The 19,461-nt window shown below is 38.2% G+C and overlaps 2 protein-coding genes across 15 annotated transcripts in view; both read left to right on the top strand.

The window, feature by feature from the left end:
• The first annotated feature begins 297 nt into the window (after positions 1 to 297).
• stx2b (syntaxin 2b) lies at positions 298 to 9,318 on the top strand. 3 transcript variants are annotated; one of them, XM_086174294.1, is made up of 10 exons: positions 298 to 469; positions 566 to 640; positions 734 to 833; positions 1,455 to 1,529; positions 1,641 to 1,714; positions 2,023 to 2,131; positions 6,665 to 6,738; positions 6,908 to 7,045; positions 7,173 to 7,240; positions 8,041 to 9,318. In XM_086174294.1, the coding sequence occupies exons 1-9, from the start codon at positions 440 to 442 to the stop codon at positions 7,215 to 7,217; spliced, it is 720 nt and encodes a 239-aa protein (XP_086030420.1). In that variant the 5' UTR covers positions 298 to 439; the 3' UTR covers positions 7,218 to 7,240; positions 8,041 to 9,318. The 3 variants fall into 3 exon arrangements, with proteins under 3 accessions (XP_086030420.1, XP_086030418.1, XP_086030419.1); XM_086174292.1 differs by having other exon boundaries at positions 7,130 to 7,240; XM_086174293.1 differs by having other exon boundaries at positions 304 to 469; positions 571 to 640; positions 7,130 to 7,240.
• A 2,829-nt stretch (positions 9,319 to 12,147) lies between these two features.
• Positions 12,148 to 19,461, top strand: part of rimbp2b (RIMS binding protein 2b) — a 96,152-nt gene continuing 88,838 nt past the window's right edge. For 11 of the 12 annotated variants that reach the window (XR_015108779.1, XM_086173446.1, XM_086173437.1 and 8 more), the window contains exons 1-2: positions 12,148 to 12,216; positions 12,310 to 12,441. Coding sequence is in view for 10 of the 12 variants with exons in the window: in XM_086173446.1 (XP_086029572.1) it covers positions 12,151 to 12,216; positions 12,310 to 12,441 (198 nt within the window). In the remaining 2 variants the exon portion in view is untranslated. Of the gene's footprint in view, positions 12,217 to 12,309; positions 12,442 to 19,461 lie in introns of those variants that run through there. The other variant, XM_086173443.1, reaches the window with a different exon arrangement.

The following is a 19,461-nucleotide window of genomic DNA, read 5'->3' as shown; positions in this document are numbered from 1 at the left end:
CGTTGGGGTGTGTGTATAAGTGTATAAGATAATTGCAAACACCATGAATACGCATGCATGTAACTACGGTGCCCAAATAAAACGCATTATTATTATGATAATCAGACTTGTTTTAATTGTTTTTCGAATTTTGACTAAATATGAGGGTTGATTCCCTCAAAGAGGTGTGTGTGCGTGCGTGTGATGAACGTATGACAGCTCACGTATGGCGTGAAGAATCTCACCCACATTGAAAATCTTTATTTATATCGTTTACCTGAAAGTTTTTAGACCTGCTCCGCCCCCTCTCCCAGTTACACACCCTCCCCTCCGAGAAACTTTGGAGCATTCACGCAAGCTCTCCCTATTTCTGAGTTTTGTTGATCTCTTAAGAAGACAAGCAGAATGATCCGGCGGGTGTTTTACTAGAAGCATCTCTCGGGGGTGATCGATCGGTGTGATGAAGGATCGTCTCGCCGAACTCGCTGCTGTAAGTCTGCGCTCTTGCTCCGATCCAAGCGGGAGGCCTAAACCATCATATCCGCAACAAGTTTTTTTTTTTTTTAATTTTTTTCCATCCACGCAGAACAGGACAAGAGGAGAGGAGGATGTTGCTGTCACCGTCGATCGAGATGGTTTCATGGAGAGTTTTTTCAGAAGGGTAGGTGACACGCAAAACCAAGAGCTCCGGGCTCTTGGAGGATATATATGCATATATATATATATGCATATATATCCCATATATATGATACAGGTGGAAGAAGTTCGAGGCCTCACTGACAAGATCTCATACCAAGTGGAAGAGGTGAGGAAGGTCCACAGCATGATCCTGTCTGCACCAAACCCAGATGACAGTAAGTACCATGTTGAACCACTGAGGAAGGAGTCACTATGTGGATCTACATTTCCTCTGTGCTTTGTGAAATTTGCATATGAATTTGTTCAGTCACTGTTAAAACAAATGTCAGCCTCTACTTTTCTGGAAGTAACTGTTTGACTTCCTTTGTTTCTTTTTCTTTCCCTTTCTGATGAATGGCCGCCTGGATTGGAACGTTGTGAAGGAAACAGTATTGTTTTGCCTCGAGAAAAATAATGAATCAAGGCACTGTAGTTTGAAATCTTACTAATATAACAAAAGTACAAACAAACAGACGAACGAACGATGATGTCTTTACCTGATGACTTTTTCCATGACTTATTTTGACAGAGAGACACTCTGTGAGGAAGTGACTGAATATAAAGTAAAATCATAGTTTTCAGAGTCATAACGTAGAGAAAGAAACAACGGCCTTTGTGTCGAGTGACACAACTCTGCAGCATTGCCACAGGGTTGTTGCCGAGTGACGAGATGAATACTCTTATTTAAATTCAATATTTACAGGAGAGGAAGCCTCAGTTATTAGCTGGTTGCTATTTCTTTCCCCTCGTCAGTATCCCAAGTGTGATGTTTCTTTCCTGCTTGTTTGTCGCCGAAGGAACAAAGGATCAGCTCAATACACTGACCAACGATATCAAGGGGAACGCTAATGTGGTGCGAGCAAAGCTAAAATGTGAGTGGAAGCGTCATGTGATGGCAAAATTAAATTAATGAATGACTCATATTGGCTTCTATAAGCCCTAAATGCTACTCCTGTGTAATATTTGATCGCACCTCTCTGTAGCCATGGAGCAAAGCCTGCCCAATGATGATGTCGCTAACAGATCCTCCGTTGACTTCAGGATCCAAAAAACACAGGTTTGTAAATCAAGCCGACGGATGCGAAGACAGTTCACATAAACAGACAGACAGATGCACACATGCACGCACAGTGCATACCCTGAAGGTAGATATACAACCATTTATCTGCAGAACACACACATTCAGAGGATGTTGAATTGGAGATAAAAGGAATTGTTACTGAAATCGAAGCATGCCATATTCATTGTTCACATGATGGAAGTTGTAATTGAAAAATGTATCTTTTCTTCTGTGGAAATTTTGTGTACACATCCTGGAGCCTGAATATTCTCATCCTCCATCCTTGTGCTTTCACTTCTTGCCAGCACACAGTGCTGTCCAGGAAATTTGTTGAGGTCATGACCCAGTACAATGAGACTCAAGTGTCCTTTCGGGAAAGAAGCAAAGGAAGGATCCAGAGACAGCTGGAGATAAGTAAGTGACTACCATGAACACCAGCGGAGCTTGACAAGGATGTGTGAGAAAATGTCTAAACTTCAGAAAGATTTAATGTTGAGAATAGCAACAATGACACGGGATACATTTTTTGTCAAGACACATGTATAGGAGTATTTAGATTCTGAATGTAGGGACAAAGAGTGACAAATAAAATCCTGTCGTAAGACAGGATCTAAGGAAACAGACCACAGCAGTTTCCTCTTTGCTCCTCTGGCAAGGCACCAAGGTCGATCAACAGACAATGACCGGAGTGAACATTTTTGGGTTTCTTTAATTTGTCATGGTTTGACTTTTCCACCGACTAAAGTCACTTTAATAATTTTCAGTACATGGGTACAAGACAGGACTTGAAGGTTGCACATTATTAACCATCAACCAAAACAAAGGCTACAATATAAAACATGGAACACAGTTGGCAAACTATATTGATTAACCTATAGGAAACATCTTTAACTTAAAGTGAATGCTATATTAGTATCTGTTCCAGTAAAATCAGTGTGATCTGAAACACCGAAGCAAAAATTCAGCGGACTACCACGTCACAAATGCATCTTTTAAGTGTGAATTTGGGCAACATTTCATATAAATGTCAAGTAGATGTAGAATCTATAATCCTAATTAGGGGTTCTTTAAGGCTCCATCAGGGACCCCTTTCCCTTTCTATCATTTTTCCTGATATGTGCACACAATTTCTCAACCAAACACTCCTGGTTTGATTCCCGGTTCCTCAAACAGTCCAAACAGTCAAAGTGTTGTTGAACAAGACACTGAAGCCCTTACTGCTCACTGCTCCACTGCTGCTGCTGAGTAGCTGCTAGCTCCTCGTGATGCATCCATGATCGGCTCAATGCATGGAGGAATTTCCCATGAGGGATTAATAAGAAAAGAGATAGATTTCTAAAACAAATTACACAGACATCATTGTAGACAAACTCCTTTGCTCCTGAGCTTCCTGCAGTCACTCTTCTGAAGGGAACCATCTTTGACAGCCGGTACACATTTGGCAGTTGCCTTAAAACCTTTTTTTAATAAAACTGTTATTGGAAGCTAATGTCCTATCTTCATCCAATAATTTTGAAAGGTTGATTTAGACATTTGTATCCCCTTGTTCAGGCCATCACTCTGTGTTTAGTGATGAGGATGTGATTTTAGTACCTATTGTTTTTTTTTTTTTTTTTTACACAAAACAGGAAACATGATCATATTCCTTTGATAGCTTCTGTTTATTTACTTCCAGTTAATTTCAAGACTGAGTTGGAATAATTTACTACTTCACTACAATAGAAGGGCACTAATGTCTCTCCCTAATCTCTGTGACCATTTACCTTGTAATATCAAACTTCTTAGACTCGTTGAGTTTCAATAGTTGTTAAAGATCCACCTCCTCTGGCTTTTAGTTTCAGTATTCTCACGCTATATTGTCAATAGTTATTGCTATTTATATGTAAATGCATCTATTGGCTCCTTTTTATCACTTAAGCATGACTCCCACTGCTTGAAATAAACCTAAATTAACAATTTAACAAGTCCTTGAAATGGTCCAAGAGTGTCTGTTGACTTGCTGATGTGTCTTCGTTAGGAAATGTAGACATCATTTTCAAGTATTTAAAGGAGTCAGTTGCTCTCTTGAATCTAATGAAACGGGATGTTATTTATTTAGCAGTGTTTAAAGCAGCATGTAAAATATATCACAAAACACCCTATAGCAGCATCTCTTTGCAGAGATCTCAGTGCTTGTGCTGACCTTTGGCTAAACCCCCGAGTTGTTTTGCCTAGAACAAAATAGATCCATACACAAGCTATTTTGAGTAATCTTGTACATAATTTATGTTTAGAGGAGTCTGATTTAAATGTAATTTGTGAGGCTTTGAGAACCATCAGAAGAATGGATGTTGACAGTGGCAAACATGCAAAGGCAGTGTGTATCAGGTGCATTGTATTATTCACACATGAGTAACATGAGACATAGTGAAAAGCAAAAATAGGACTGTCTCCCATAGTCCCTGCGGCCCACATTAATGAGAGGTTCTACCTCTCCACGCTGCAGACGGAAGAGCCTGATACTGGAGACGCTGCTCTGTGTTTGTGTTACTGGGACAACAGGCATTGGGGCTCAGCTGCCTGTGTAACGTTAGTTTACCAGTCGTTGACACAGGTAACACATATACAGTGTTGCAGAACCACGATATGAACAATCTTTGAGAAAGTGGACGCTTTTCTGCATATTGATGAGCAATTGTGTAATGACGAGCCATGAAAATGGACATGTTTTGTTGCATTTAGTTTCCCCAAGGTATGGCCTTGCAAAAGGTGTGTAACTGACAGTTCACACCTGCACAGAGATGGATCTCTCCAGAGAGGGATTGTGCAACAGGCAGATTAATTCAGAAAAGGAAAGTTTTCTGTTTATAGAGTTTCAGCAGCCATTTATCTTTGATGGGAGCGGAGTTCCTTGGTTCAGTAGACAGTTCTAAACTTAGACACAAGTGCAACACTTATCCATGAATAAACCACAGCAGGAGGTGACTGTAATCAAACTGCGCATGTCACAATCCAAAGGCCAATACATTGATGGCAAGTGTTTCTTTTTGATTTAATTTATTTTCCTTTCTGGTTTTAGCAAATGTTTGCATTTCTTTGATTTGTTCCCGGTAATAACACAAATTAACCTGTTGTGATTTACCAATTTAGCAACTGTAGTTAGAAAATGACCAAACAAAACAACAGCGTCAGTTCCTTGTTTCATCAAATAATACAAGCCATCTCTGATTACTTATTTAGCAATTGTGTTTGCAGTAGTGCCCACTGGGTGGGAGTTATAACCTATTAAAGCTCCTCCTCACACATTGGGCTTTACAGAAAGCAATTTGACTGCACCTCCTGACAAATCTATTGTCTTGGGCTCAAATTCCATGCTGCCTATTGTGTCCGTGTTCAACAGACATTTGTTACTATATTGACATTGGTGCCATATATATTGACTACACTAATCACGGTGTTATCTTAGACATGTCTTAACATTGAAATTATACATTTAACTTGATGTTCTGTTTTTTACATGGCTACAAAAGAATCCACAATTATTCATGGGAACATTTGTATCTAAATGAATGTCAAAAGTGATGTTTTTCAGTTGGTGAAGTTATTTTGCAGATGTGTAATTTGTGTTCTTGGATGTGTAAAATGAAGATGGCACAAATAATAATTCTTTACCTTAAAAAGATGTCCAAAATATCGTCCTTTGGGGTATATGAGAATGAGATGATTTATACATTTCACATACATTTATTTTAAATGTTCAAAGTAAGTTATGATAGAATTAGTCATTAAAAATTTTGCAATCTGGTTATTATAAGATCAGACAACATAAGATAAACCTGCTGTGTAATAGTTATAATGTCAAAAATTTATATGAATATAATTATAAATAAAGAGACAGTTAGAAGACAGACGATAGCAAGACATCCACGAATAAATAGACAGCAAGGAAAATAACAGCAACAACATCAGGGATAAGAATGGGCAACAGAATGGAACAATAAGGGTGAAAAATAGATGACCAAAACTAAACAACACTATAAATAGAGTGACAGTAGCAATTACAAGAATAAAATAAATTTGCAAAAATAGGCAAGGTGCATGTGGGCTGGGACCGACAAAGATAAAGACAGCAGAGGTAGGTTATAACATGTGAATGGGTGAGGTAGTGAGGTTGTGGAAACAGCACAGATGTACCTCAGGCCGGTCGGAGTTGTGTGCCGTCCAGACTGGTGTTGTACAGTCTATTGGTCGTGGGCACAAACAAGTGTTTAAAGTTCGATTTTGCAGCAGGGTGGGATGAACCGTTGGTTGAAAGAGCTGTCCATCAGCCACAGCTCTTCGTGCAGGGAGTAGGAAGGATTGTCCAGATAGCTCCCAGTTTGTCCTTATCTAGATGCTTTTATTTTTATTGCTCCTTGCTAACTATCCATTTTGTTGAATGGTGGCCCAGCAGCCAGGTATCATATATAAAATGATATGGTGGAAACTAAAAATGGATTTGGTGACCCATATTAACTCTCCTTCAACGCACACTGTAGGTCATGACCCAGACTCTAAAAATGGGGTCATGAGATACCCATGTTTAGCCAAAAACAGGTGTTCAGAAAAAAGTAATTCTCATTCAGTTTTTTGACAGAATGTTACGCAGTCACTTATAAATTCTTATGTAAGATAGTGACTGGAGAAATGGATGGCTCAAGAATGAGGGGTTGTCAGAAAACAAGAAAACAAACATAGTGTACAGTAATTTCCCAATAACATAGAAAGTTGTTAGTGCCGTGGATAATCAGCAGCCTAATGATCACAGTTTCAAGGTGAGTTTGCAACAGCACTCATTAAAATGAGAGCCATTTTTGTTGTTCATTTATATTGCTGAAAGGAGAGAGAATGCAGCACAATCTCACTATGAGGGTGAATCAAAATCCCCCTTTGTTCAGAGCAGCAGCTTCATCTTTGCCATTATTTTAGCTGGAAGAGTGACCACCAATGAAGAACTAGAAGACATGCTGGAGAGTGGAAATCCATCCATTTTCACCTCTGACGTGAGTTCTCCCCTTTAAACGCTTACTGTTTTCACAGAAGGCAGCGCTGCCATCTAGCTGTTGTGCTGACCAACAGCAGATCAGTTTGGGTGGGGCAAAAGGCCTTTTGACAGACGGATTTAGGTTGCGAAGAATTTCTTCCTTTTTAATCTTGTACTGTCTTTTTCAGATAATTTCCGATTCTCAGATAACACGTCAGGCTGTAAATGAGATTGAATCTCGACACCAGGACATCATGCGCTTGGAGTTGAGTATCAGGGAACTCCACGCCATGTTCATGGACATGGCAATGCTAGTTGAGACTCAGGTAATGAATGCAGACTAATGTGTCTCTGGTTTTCGATGGCACAAATTCTGAGACATTGTGACATTGTGGATAACAACTTTACAGGGAGACATGGTCAACAACATTGAGAAAAATGTTTCCAATGCAGCAGAATACATTGGTCGGGCAAAGGAAGAGACCAAAAAAGCTGTGAGATACCAGAAAAAATCCCGGAGGGTGAGTGCTATTAATTTGTAAAAAAACTTCAAGCCACGCATGACGTTATCCCTCAGAAGAAAAATTCATTAATATTTGTTTTTCACTGAAGATTAATCGCAGTATCTTCTTCACCTGCAGAAATTCATAATCCTTGCCTTTGCACTGCTGATCCTTCTTGCTGTCATTGCACTAATAGTTGGCCTTTCTGTTGGACTAACCAAACCTCCTGTATGAGCTCTAAAGCGTGAGTTAAACATTGACAGCACCTTCCGTTTCTTTAATGCTGACCCATTCATTCATTTTGTCATTGATGCATCTGTTCGAAAAGTTAAATGGGTTTTAATCAAGCTTCACATCGACAATTTGTCAATAAATACTACCACAATATTTTTCGCATTCTCTCAATTTTTATTTTCTAGACAAACCTTGTAATGATGATCTGTTTTTTCCTCAGAACAGCCTGACTGTTATAGTGTGGTGCAAAAGAAGCATTTAATTAGAAGAATATGTATTTCTGGATTTAAACTTTGCATACAAAAAGAACACTACAAATGACTAAAGTACAGTAGGCTTAAATAATGTGGTGGAATGGAATTCAATGTAAAAGATTGCAAGTTATTCTCAGAGAATGTAAAACATGTTGCAAACAAATGCAAAGCATTTTGCAAGATAATGAAAATGTAGTTCTTCAGAAATATCTCAGAAGTTAAAGGAGAAGAGAAACCTTTTGAGCTCCACTGATTTTTCCTACTTTGCATTGTATACATTTTGTGTTCCTCTAGATGTAACTACGTACCTGTTTCTTTTCTTTCCAACAGAAGCTGCTGTGCCTAACCATATGCGGGGCTGCAGGTGTTCTTATTATACTCATCATTATAGTTGGAGTCTACGAGTGATGGATGTTGTGGATCTAAACCCCACCGTAGACACTAACTTCAGTAACAATGAAGCTTACAGCTGTTTCGTCAGCCGCCACTACAATGCTGAATTGTAGCATCACCGTGCGTGATCTACAGGACCCTCCTTGCACCAGTAGCACCAGACCTCATGATAACACTGGTCTGGAGCCGTTCTTTCCTACTTTGACAATATGTGCTGTCAGTTCTTTCCTTCCTGTCACCACTTACATCATGAAAACAGACAGCACATCAGATATCTACACTGGTGCACATTCTATATTGTTGCCATTTTTATCATGTATGATATTGTTGGATGTATTTTTCATTTATTGACAACCAAAAAACAAACAAACAACGGCTACAACTAGCCGTACAGTTTAACACAAAGACAGAGAGCAAAAGATATCTTCAACAAACCTGGGGTTGCATCCTCAACCATTTAATCTGGCTGTTAATACTCCCTGCTAAATATAACAGCTTTTTGTCTTCCAGAAACCATTATAATCCATTTTTACAACATAATTTGAGAAGCAGTATCACATAACAAGAGTTTATGGTAAAATCAGCCAATGAGGGTAGAGTCACTGTTCCCAATATTTACCTTTAGATTTTAAATATTATAGTAATTGTTTTATTTCTGTTTGTACATTAAGTAATTTGTGTTTACATGAGCCTATGGATTGATGTTGTTTTATATATTTACAGTAAAACATGTAAACTGAAGGATGTGCTACTGCTAATAATTAGGAATAGAAGAATAGATATATTTCTAATATTTTCCTTTCCTTTTTCCTTTATTTGTTTCTCAATCAGATGGATTGATCGATTAAATGGGAAAAATTACATCCGCAGCAGACTGGAAGACATTGCACAATAGTTTTGTATTTTTTTTTGATGCCTTTCACATTTTTTATTACATGCATTTGAAGTAAAGTGCCGCTTGAAGTTCACCATGAAAGCTTATGTAATTTTATACAAATGATAAATATTTATAAATCCCTGTGTGCGATGACTGAAATATTATTTGTGTTTGTTGTGTGGGATTCAAGTATTCCATTATCGGATCTTAATGTTGTTTCACGGCATATTTCAATTTTGGAATTAAGATTAAATTTGATTTGGGGGTTATGTCTTGTATTTTATACTGAATCACCATAATGAAGCCATGCTATTAAAGTAATCTCATTATTAAATCAACATCGCTTGTTAATTTAATTTCTTGAAAATGATCAATTGATCCTATTTAACTGGAATTAATAACATTTTTTTGTAAAGATGGTTCTTTTTGCTAACTGAATGATTGGCGCATGTTGGAAAACAGAGAGATTAGTAAGGGAAACTAGAAGTGGGCACCTCAGGGCAGGTTCTTGCTTAGAATTTAGGTCAAAGGGAGGGACACTGAAATATCAGTGAAGGGCCCCTAAAGATTTTGAGATTGTGTTTCTGTATCATTATCTACAACATCATTCCTAACATATATTCAAATCTGGACACTGGAGTTTGACACTGGACACTGAGTAATTTTATGTTCTTATGTATCCTCTTTGGGATCTAACAGTGTCCAGTGTGCACAGGATATGGGCTCAGGCTGAATATGAGGCATTTTTAACTGAATTAGTTGAATTATTTATGTTATTTTTATGTGCTTTTTTTTCAACAGCACACAAACGGTACTCAATATGCCTCCTCTAAAAAAGCAACACATTGACTTTGTAAGAATCCTCAGTTTGACAAATCATTCTGTAGTCTTATGCAGTTAACCACTTGCAAAACTGATGTTGAATACTTCTGATTGTATCAGAAGTCTCTGCTTCCATTATGTTACCTAGTTTATGTTCTGTCAGTTTTACCAGCTACAGTTTTGATGTCATATGTCATCTTTCAACACTGATTTGTCCATATCTGTGCCAATCAATAGACTTGTCCAGGCTGTTGCTCGTCTCAATTCACCTCCGACATGTATAGTCAGTAAATGTTAACCAGCTGTCATGTTGAAGAGAAAGTCCAGTGCTTACTTACTGTGCACACTCAATGAAACATAATAGATTGTTTATTCTCTGCATGCGTGCTTGCAAGTGCATTTGTTTGACCTGGCTGTACCTTTCTTCTTTTTAAAATAGACCTATTGTCCCTTTGTATGTGAGCATTTTGACTGTGAGTCAGACTGGACCCTTGGAGCCAAATTCTTTTCTACTTAGACTCAACTTAAGGGCTCATCTTAAGATTTTAGGACTCATCTGCAAGGCTGCATGATTCATTTTGCTAAAATATTTCACATTTCTCTTGTAAACATGAGATTTGACCAGTACGCCAGAAAATATGTACTGAAAGAACTGAATTGTTGTCATAGTATTTAGAACTGTGGCAATGAGGATATCACAAACGCGGAATAGTCCTGCCAGATGGGAGGTCATCTTAAATCCCCACACTAGCTGTGCTGGTATCCCTTATTAACATCAAACCCTTCTGCTCTGCAACTTGACTCAAGACAATATCTACACATCTAACATGTTTCGTTGTTGGGATGTGGTCACAGACTTTGTTACTGGTATGTCAAATTTTAATTTGTATTTCATTTAAAGCAATTATGGACAACCTTATCTGTAAAATCATCCTAAAAAGTTAAATAGTGTTAAATAGTAGCAATAATAATAGTAAGAGTGAAATAACTTTTTATTTTCCCAGTATTACTTTACCTAAATACTCCCAGTGGAACAGTTTTTGTCACCCTTTGTATTAAAATATATTTTAAATTTCCTTAATTTTGGATTGTATCCAGAAAAACACAGAACAGATCCTTAATCTGGCAAGGGAGACACAAACAAGTTGTATTTGTGATAAAGTATACTGAATCCTTTTATATATATCTATCTCTATATATATATAGATAGATCTATATATATATAAATCCCTGTGTGTGTGTGTGTGTGTGTGTGTGTGTATATATATATATATATATTGTATATAAAAATTATAGGCATGACATTTTGGTGTGAATGAACTATAGTAAACCCTTCATTTAGATTGTAGCACAATAAATTATGTGATTGATCAATATCTGAAATGTGCTCACTGATTTATGGAAAAAAATGTGAATATTTTATCCCCGTTTGCTTATCATCATTTTATCTGCATTGTTGTGCTGCCTTTTACAGGAACTTGACAGACGACCTTCCTGTCACTGTCTAGGTATCTCCATATCTGCGGCTTTCTATCCCTCCCTTAATAGGGTTGGGTGGAGTGTGGACAGTACACCAGAATATTTCACAGCTGTGTCTACAGTATGTCTCTGCACTAAAAGCCATGATAATGGGTGCAGATCTCAGTGGAGTAGTTGGTTTAAACTGAGCTCGAGATGACAGGATAAGAAAAGCCAGAAGCTAAGAGTCTCTCCTTCATTTGTTTTAGAGCATGCTGGCTTGATTGACCCTGGAGAAAACACAGTAATGGATGACAAGAAAGCTGAACTTTGTTTTAAATGGAGCATCGCTTAGTTGTAGACTGCATCAGTGGTGGGTGGTAGTAAAACATTACAGAGAATGTGCAGTGCTGTTCTGGTTCAGTGCTGAGCCCTTGGTTACAGTGAGAGCAATGTAGGATCAACAACATACGGACTTGTAAACAATGAGATATTGTCTCATAATTAATAACTAAATTCATTCAGCAAACAATTTGAATGCTTTGAAAACAGATCTCCAAAAATATCCAAGAATTTCTTTGACATTTGAGATTGATTTCGCTCTCAAACACCTATGTACTGGTCTACATGTCCTCTCAATACATCCAGTGTTTCTGAAGTCAATTTTACCTTAGAATCAATTTGAATGTTGAAAACAGGTTTAATAAAACAAACTTTACAATTAACTGAACACTGTCTTGTTTTAGAGAGAATCTAAATGTAATTTTTAAATGGACATTTCCTCTGCCAGCTGTGCAGTATACTGCCTGTGTGTACCGTCGGTAATCCAACAACCATTATTATGTAACTCTGCTGGATACAGATATTTATAATCTGAACATGCAGGAGTTATGACATCATCTGGCACAGCTGACCATGACAAGCGTTTGGGGAAGCGTGCAAACCGGTCTGTCATGGTAGGTTCTTGCTTGTAACCAACTGGAGACGTATCACTTGGATACAATGTGATTGGTGCCTGGCTTAACTTGATGCCTGCTTTCACATCCCAGGGGACAATGGGGTGTCAGAAGACTTACAAGGTGGAGAAACTCCTAAAACCATGTCAGAGGGAGGGAGTGTGCAGCCAAAAACAAAGGTTAGCCACTACAAAAAAGAGCAGCACTATGACAGGTTCAGATAAGGTAAGTTTATTTTGCATTTAGAAATCTTTCAATGAATATTCAGCAGTGTTTAAACACTGATGTGATCAGCACTTGTTGATGCCTGCAGCCATTATGTGACCTCATCTTGCACTTCTCAGCTCTCTCTGTCTGAAAAATCATCATTAACAAATGCAACCATATGTGTCTCTTCATTATTTTACTTTCTAATGTGCTGCACACAAGTGTATGCTTTTTTGAGTGATTACCCAACATGCCATTATGTAACATGTATTCTATCAAATCAAGCGTAAAATATATGGTTTGACAGCACATTAACACATTGCATTAGTTTACATCCCTATTAATGGAAATCTCACTTACTTATTTAGTAACATTGCTCTTTTTTTAAGCAACTTTGTGACGATAATATGTTGAATTTGAGTGCTGGGTATAAAATCATGTTATTTCTCTTATGCATGATGTATGGTGCTGCAGTGCATCTATTTAAAACACAGCATTCACAAACAGTAGTATATGGTTTATTATGAGTGAACTTGAAATGAGTTAAATACAGCAATACCAAATTAGCAGAATTTAATTTTTTGACTTTGTAGATTTGCAAAACACAGATGGGTTGGTTAAAAGCCAGAGTAGTTTATTGGTGTTTGTGTGTATGTGTGTGTTTGTAGTGGAAGCTGCTTAGGGATGAGGGAACGCTTGATGTTTTTTTTAGAGGGTTGGTTAAGGACAGAGCTTTTGGAACTGCTGCAGTGCTGACTGCTGCATACAAAGATCTCCCTGAATAAGATGTTTCACAAATGGACATTTTTTCCTTATTTTGTATATGGACAGGATAATTAATTTAAATTAAACCAAGGATTGATATGGCGTGATACATGTTTTCATTGATGTATATGTATCTTGACACAATGGCACATATGTTATGTTTATGACTAATGTTGTTGCAAAAGGAAGGATTTTTTTGGCAAGCAACAGGAAGCATGTTATATATTTTATGTGCTTGGTTTCAGAAGTCTGCTTAGTTTTTTGTAAATTAATTCTAAGACAAAATGACAAAATGTTTAATGAAAAAAAGGAAGCTTGATGAAAAAGGATGGTTCCACTGTCAATATTGAATGTTTGCCACTCCCTTGCGTGTCTTCTGACACACACACACACACACACACACACACACACACACACACACACACACACACACACACACACACACACACAGATATGTATGCATGCATTCACATAAAAAAAAAAAAAAAAGAAGAATAAAGCCAATATAAAGTGCTTAAATCTGCAATCTTTATAATAGACGAGAGAGGATGGCATTTGTGGCTGTCAAAGGCTGCAGTGCTGTAATGCGACTGCAGCTGACTGACCATATTATATGGGACTGTAGATCTGTGGGTAAAAGAGACATCTAATCATAAGGAAAGTGCAAATACTAAATTAACTTAGGCTACTTGCTTTGAAGCCGGGGATTGCAATCACTTGAATTTACTTCTTTGGTACTTCCTTCTATTTGGTTGTCAGTCTTGCTCTTGTTGGTGAACACCCTGTTTCTTCAATAGGTGAAAGTATGTTTATATGAGGAATGTTGAGTTTTTATCTCATTAAAAAGTGGATTAATTCCTTTATCAACAATGGGTTCTCCTCCTTCAATTACCTTTTATTTAGTTTGATATCTACATTTTTAAAATTTTCCGTCTAAGTTCCCTAAACGTACCCTCTCATCTACCTCGCCCCAATACTGTAGATAACAAGTGGTTCTTCAATTACCAGTAGTTTAAACTAAATATGCATGGGCAGATGACATGAAGAAAACCATGCCCAATTTAATGCTTGGCTATCATAGAAAGTGTATGATAAAATATTTCACAGCCACTTGGAGGCAGTACAAACAAGTTCATTTGAGTTTAAGTGATTTGTCCTCAATGTTACTCATTGCGCTGAGCGACATTATAATTTATTTACGTTTGTATTTCTCTCCAACATGACAAGTAATTTTATTCCGTCTGGTTTAATATAAATTTGGGTTGCAAATAATCCTAAAGAGAATACCTTCTCTCCTGCTAGTCCTTTGGTTTTCACTTGTTAATTGGCTGTCAATGTCTGCACCAGACAGTGATGGAATAATTGCGATATTTTCAAGTGGTCTACGGACTTTTTTCTGGAAACAATACAAACTGCCTACCGTGCCTGAAAATTAACTTCCCCATATGAATGCGAGCAAACAGCAAAACAGTCGTGTGGATCGCATATTTGAAGTTTGGCAAACTGAGAGAAGTTACAGAGATTCTTTACAGACAGGCCTACATGCAGTCTTAATTTACAGGGTTTAGAAAAAAATGGAAATCTCTCAACAATGTTCGAGTCATGGATAACATAGGAAATGAGAGGAAAAACTGTCCTATAGAAGGATAAACTGACTGGGAGAACTATGAATACCATTAAAATATAATCTAAACTATGTTTTCACAATTACAGCTTCACAAATGCAAAATGCTTTGATATATTATGGACCGTACCGATGTTAAAATGCATTTTAAGTGGAAAAGTATTTGAATGAATGATTAAAATTTAATTTTAAAAAGACATCCCCAAAACAGAAACCAAACAAACAAAATTTTAGTTGCTCTTTTTAATACTTTTAAATCTGTTTCATATAATTTACTATAGCTCTTTTATAAGATTGTAAAATAAAAATAATGGCAAAAACAATTACAAAATAAGACGACCCCTATGTTCGGCCCAGTTAGATTTTTGCTGGATGTCCAAGAAAAATCCTGAATAGTTATATGATTTGGAACCGTGATTGCTATTCAGATATATTTGTACAATGATGAGGAAATGAAGTCGATAACTGAATTTGCATATTGATACAACACAAAAGGATGCTGAGGCGGTTTTGATTATATTTCATATCACATTCTGTATTCTGTACAATATAACACAGACGCTTTTTAGCTTTTTCAGTTGTTGTTTTTTTATTGCACCTCCTGCTGATTTTTTATTCATGATGCAGAATCCTTCACAAAACAGAATGTCAAAACACTTATTCACACCTCCAAACGTGCCTCAGTCAGCTGAGTCCAGGCAACCCTGGAGCCTCTCTTCTGCCTTCAGACACCTTTTGACAGCTGTCTGAACAGGTCTAGCTCTCTTTGAAATTTAAAGGTAGACATGCATGTGCTGAATCATTATCAGAAAAATAAACAAAAAAAAAAACCAACAAAAAAAAACCTCATAAACACCAGAAAACCATCAGTAACACAGTTTGACAATGCATCCCATAGCACTCTCCCCTCTTGCAAAGATCCCAAATAGCTCAAGCAAAATTACCAGCTTGATATGAACTGAGAGGAATTTAATTAAAATGATCCATCAGTATTGCTGTGTATTTCCTGCAGGGCTAAAGCTATTTAAATGTACTGTATGCTGCTCACATAAGGGAGTTGTTATTGGGCAAGTTTTGTGAAGGATCACATCTTTGAACTTTATTCTGTCATTTTAGGATGAATCTATCATGTCAGTGTCACGTATTGGCCCTCTTTTAATTTCAGTGAATTCGCTCATTGCCGAAGAGAGGGTGTAATGGCATCACTGTTTAAATGAGGTGTGTATCCTCCCTATTGCGACACCTCAGCACCTCCCTCCTATTTTGTTTACACATCAGGTAAAGGACATTTGACATCTTTCATGTGTGATGTAATGGGGCGTGTCTGTAGTCCAAGGCATTACAGATGCTCTGGCTCAATGAAGGGAGGGAAGACTTTAAACAGAGGTGAAGAGCTGCTCTGGTTGCTAGGCTAAGGAAAGTTCATCGACTGGGCCTTGCTCTACTTCCTGCTCCTTTTCCCACAACAGGATGCAGCACTGCTGTCCACCACAGAGGGCAGCCACAATGCATACACAATACTGCTCTACTCCACAACTCCCTATCTTGGCAAATAACCAGGATGGCCGACATAATCCCCTTTAATGCCCTTCTGCACCTCGTTTCCTGGTGTCTGATTGGACAGTTATGGTGTTGCAACTGTACGTGCTAATTGATTGGTCTGGCCCATTATTTAGTGAGAGATGGTTTTTAAGCTGCCCCTCTAGGGGATCTTTCGTGGCATGATGACCCTTGACGAGAGGACTTACGATAAAAGTGTGAGAATCACTTCAACAAAACAGGGAAAAAGAAACATGTGACATGCCAGAGAACCTGACAAGACCTTGCCAGCCTCAATCTTGGCTACTCAGCTGCAAAGAATGGGTCAGCGGGCAGTACAACTGTGGACTGTACTAGAATGGCTTATTGACAAGACTGTGTGACTGCTGAGCATAAGACAGGGAATGACCAATTGTGATTAAGGAAGACGAAAGACAGGGATTGCTGCTCAGTGCTGCTGCGCAGTGCACTGCCTCTGCACCCCTGCGTGCCTGCTTGTGTGTGTGTGTCTATGTGTGAGAGAGAGAGTGAGAGAGAAAGAGAACGTGAGTGATGGAGGGAGAGAGAGAGGGAAAGGGGGCGTGTTGATGTGTGCTCTGCTGCACAGCCATGGTAGTGTGAGCTGAATGATGCACGCTGGCTGTCTCCCTCTCTCCCTGCACCGCCTTCCTGTGCCTCATTCTGCCCTGCTTTGATGAACCATTTTATGCTACAGACTTGCCCTAGTCATCATCTTGGTTCTACTGCTAGTTGATCTCTCCGGTGTCAGTGGGAAACACCTACCAATAATCTGCTTCTTTGACCACTGCTGCTAAGGTACTGTACCTTCTACTGTCTACGATCAAGCTCTGCATTTTTCTGAATCAGGGATTGCTGTGCTGCCTCTGCTGCAGAATCCTTGGGCTGCTGCTGCTGCTGCTGCTGCTGCTGCTGCTGCTGTTGTTGTTGCTGGCCGGGGGATAAAGATGATCTCAGTGTCTTGGACTCTTAGTGGCTAATTGAAATGACTATCCTGCCTTTTATACATGTAAGCTTTATGACACTATATGCATGTCTGAAAGGATGCATTAGCCTTTTTTTTTCTAGCTCTTAAGCAAAGAGGAGTGAGGGCATCCAGGTTTGGAAGCACTAACATGAGCCAGAGGGCATTGCATTTCATTTGTATGCAGAAAGAATTCACAGATTTTTTTAATTTCTTCCTGTGCTTGGGAAAAATAATGTAGCTTGAAATGTGTTTTAAAAGTACTCTAGTCAGAACAGTTTGTGCAGTGTTTTCTTGTCTGTGCATGACATGATATGGCACGATTGGAGAGACTGCTGCTGGTTCTGATTGTTGCTGACATCGATACCAGAAGGCACTTTCTATAAAGTCTCCATGCAGAAATGTGTCATTATGATTAAAAAAGTTGTATGAATGAATAAGAGATTTTAAGCTCAGTAGTATCTGTGTGTCTGACCTCAGTTTGGTATATCTGCTCAGAGAACAGAATTGCTAAAATAACAGCTGATTTGGTAAGTGGTTTTTGAACAAAAAAGTGTCCTTGAGTGTAGGCACAACTGTAGGTTGTATAACCATGTAAATGATTTCTGGATGTTGTGTAATTATTTATTTTAATTGATCAGTGATCTGCAGCAAGGCGTAAACCTACAGATTGCTGTCAAAAGACAAGAGGGTGCACGGAACAATACGTTGATGGATGAACAGTGATTATTCTGTATCAGAAAATACAGTGTGTACATGTATGTTTGTGTGTGGGTGTGTGTGTGTGTGTACATGTGTGTGTTTGTGTGTATGTGTGTGTGTGTGCATGTTTCGGCCTCTTCCCAAGGTCGCTTATTTGAAGAGCCTAATTACGGGCTGCCAGTCTTGATACACACCTCACATATATGAGAGCACTCAGATAAAAACTTCCATTCATAATGTAGCTACTCCTGCTCACCTTGACAAGCAAGCTTGGCCATTCATCATTTCACAAGTTATCCCTGAGCACCCAGCAAGTCACTTATATTCACAAGGCGCAGGGGACAGAGATTTATATGTCTAACATCAAATTGCTCATTCCAAAGTTAGATGGTGGCTACAGAGGTTTGGCAGCAGAATAGTAAAATATGAAGGAGGAATAGAATAGTGGAGTATTTTTTTTGGAACAAACAAGACAGCTTCTAATTTGTACATGCAGCTCTTAGCAACAGATTGAAATTGTTTTTGGTTAATTCCCTTTTCTTTCAGGACCAAATTGAGAGTTTTAACAAATAGAGTTACTTGTGAACCGCATGGTATGACTGATGGATAAGTGGATAAGACATTTAAGACAGATTAAGACATTTTTCCATGTTAATATAGTGGTATCAAAACACGCATGAAACAGCAGTTACAGTAATTTGGCCCCTGACTCTGGACAAAGAAAAAAAAAAGGTGTACATATGAACTACTTTAAAATATGCGGATAACTCCCAGGGTTCTTCAGAAAACAACCATCTGTTAAGGGACTAACAGCTGATCACTTTTTGGTTTTGGAAGATTGCGCAATCAACAATATTAGAGGAAATGCTAAAATTGCTGAATATATCACTGGACCACTTTCACACATACCCCAGAGGCAACAGCAAAACTATTAATTTTAATAATATGTAATAAAGAAATATATAAACAAGAGGTGTTTAACATTACACAAATGAAAAATATTCAATGACTGAGGAGACATCTTTGTTAGTGTCTGTGTGTGCGCCTCAGATCCCTAAACATCACGCGATGATGCGACCAGAATACAATGCTTGAATGTCTGACTAGGTGTGAAGTGCAGACTGTTTAGTCTTAAGCGTGTGGCGATCAGTATACTGCATCAAATCAAATGAGATGGTGTTTTTTTTTGCTAATTTGGCAATGGGGTGCACAGCAGGGCAACATGGGAACTAATTACTGTGAAGTCAGGTTGAAATAACCAAAGGTATATGCCCTGCTGGTGTGCCTGACCCAAAACAAAGCCTTCTTTAGGTAAATAAAAGTAATGAACCGCTTTGCTCTTTCTGATTTAGCATTAAATAATGAATAATGATAACATCCTTCTGTGAAATATAGAGTCAACACACAACACACAACATGAACTAAT

This window comes from Fistularia commersonii, chromosome 26, assembly GCF_037954325.1.
Source record: "Fistularia commersonii isolate RoL2024-O1a breed Wild chromosome 26, RoL_Fcom_v1.0, whole genome shotgun sequence".
Classification (NCBI taxonomy): Eukaryota; Metazoa; Chordata; class Actinopteri; order Syngnathiformes; family Fistulariidae; genus Fistularia; species Fistularia commersonii.
The sequence above is the reverse complement of the archived record's forward strand: the minus strand, read 5'-3'. Positions and strand labels throughout refer to the sequence as shown.

What these genes read in the sequence shown, in the direction of transcription:
- stx2b (XM_086174292.1), top strand. Translation starts at nt 440, where the DNA reads ATGAAGGATCGTCTCGCCGAACTCGCTGCT. An exon ending in TGGAGAGTTTTTTCAGAAGG is followed by an intron (nt 641 to 733) that starts GTAGGTGACACG and finishes TATATGATACAG; the next exon opens with GTGGAAGAAGTTCGAGGCCT. An exon ending in CAATGCTAGTTGAGACTCAG is followed by an intron (nt 7,046 to 7,129) that starts GTAATGAATGCA and finishes ACAACTTTACAG; the next exon opens with GGAGACATGGTCAACAACAT.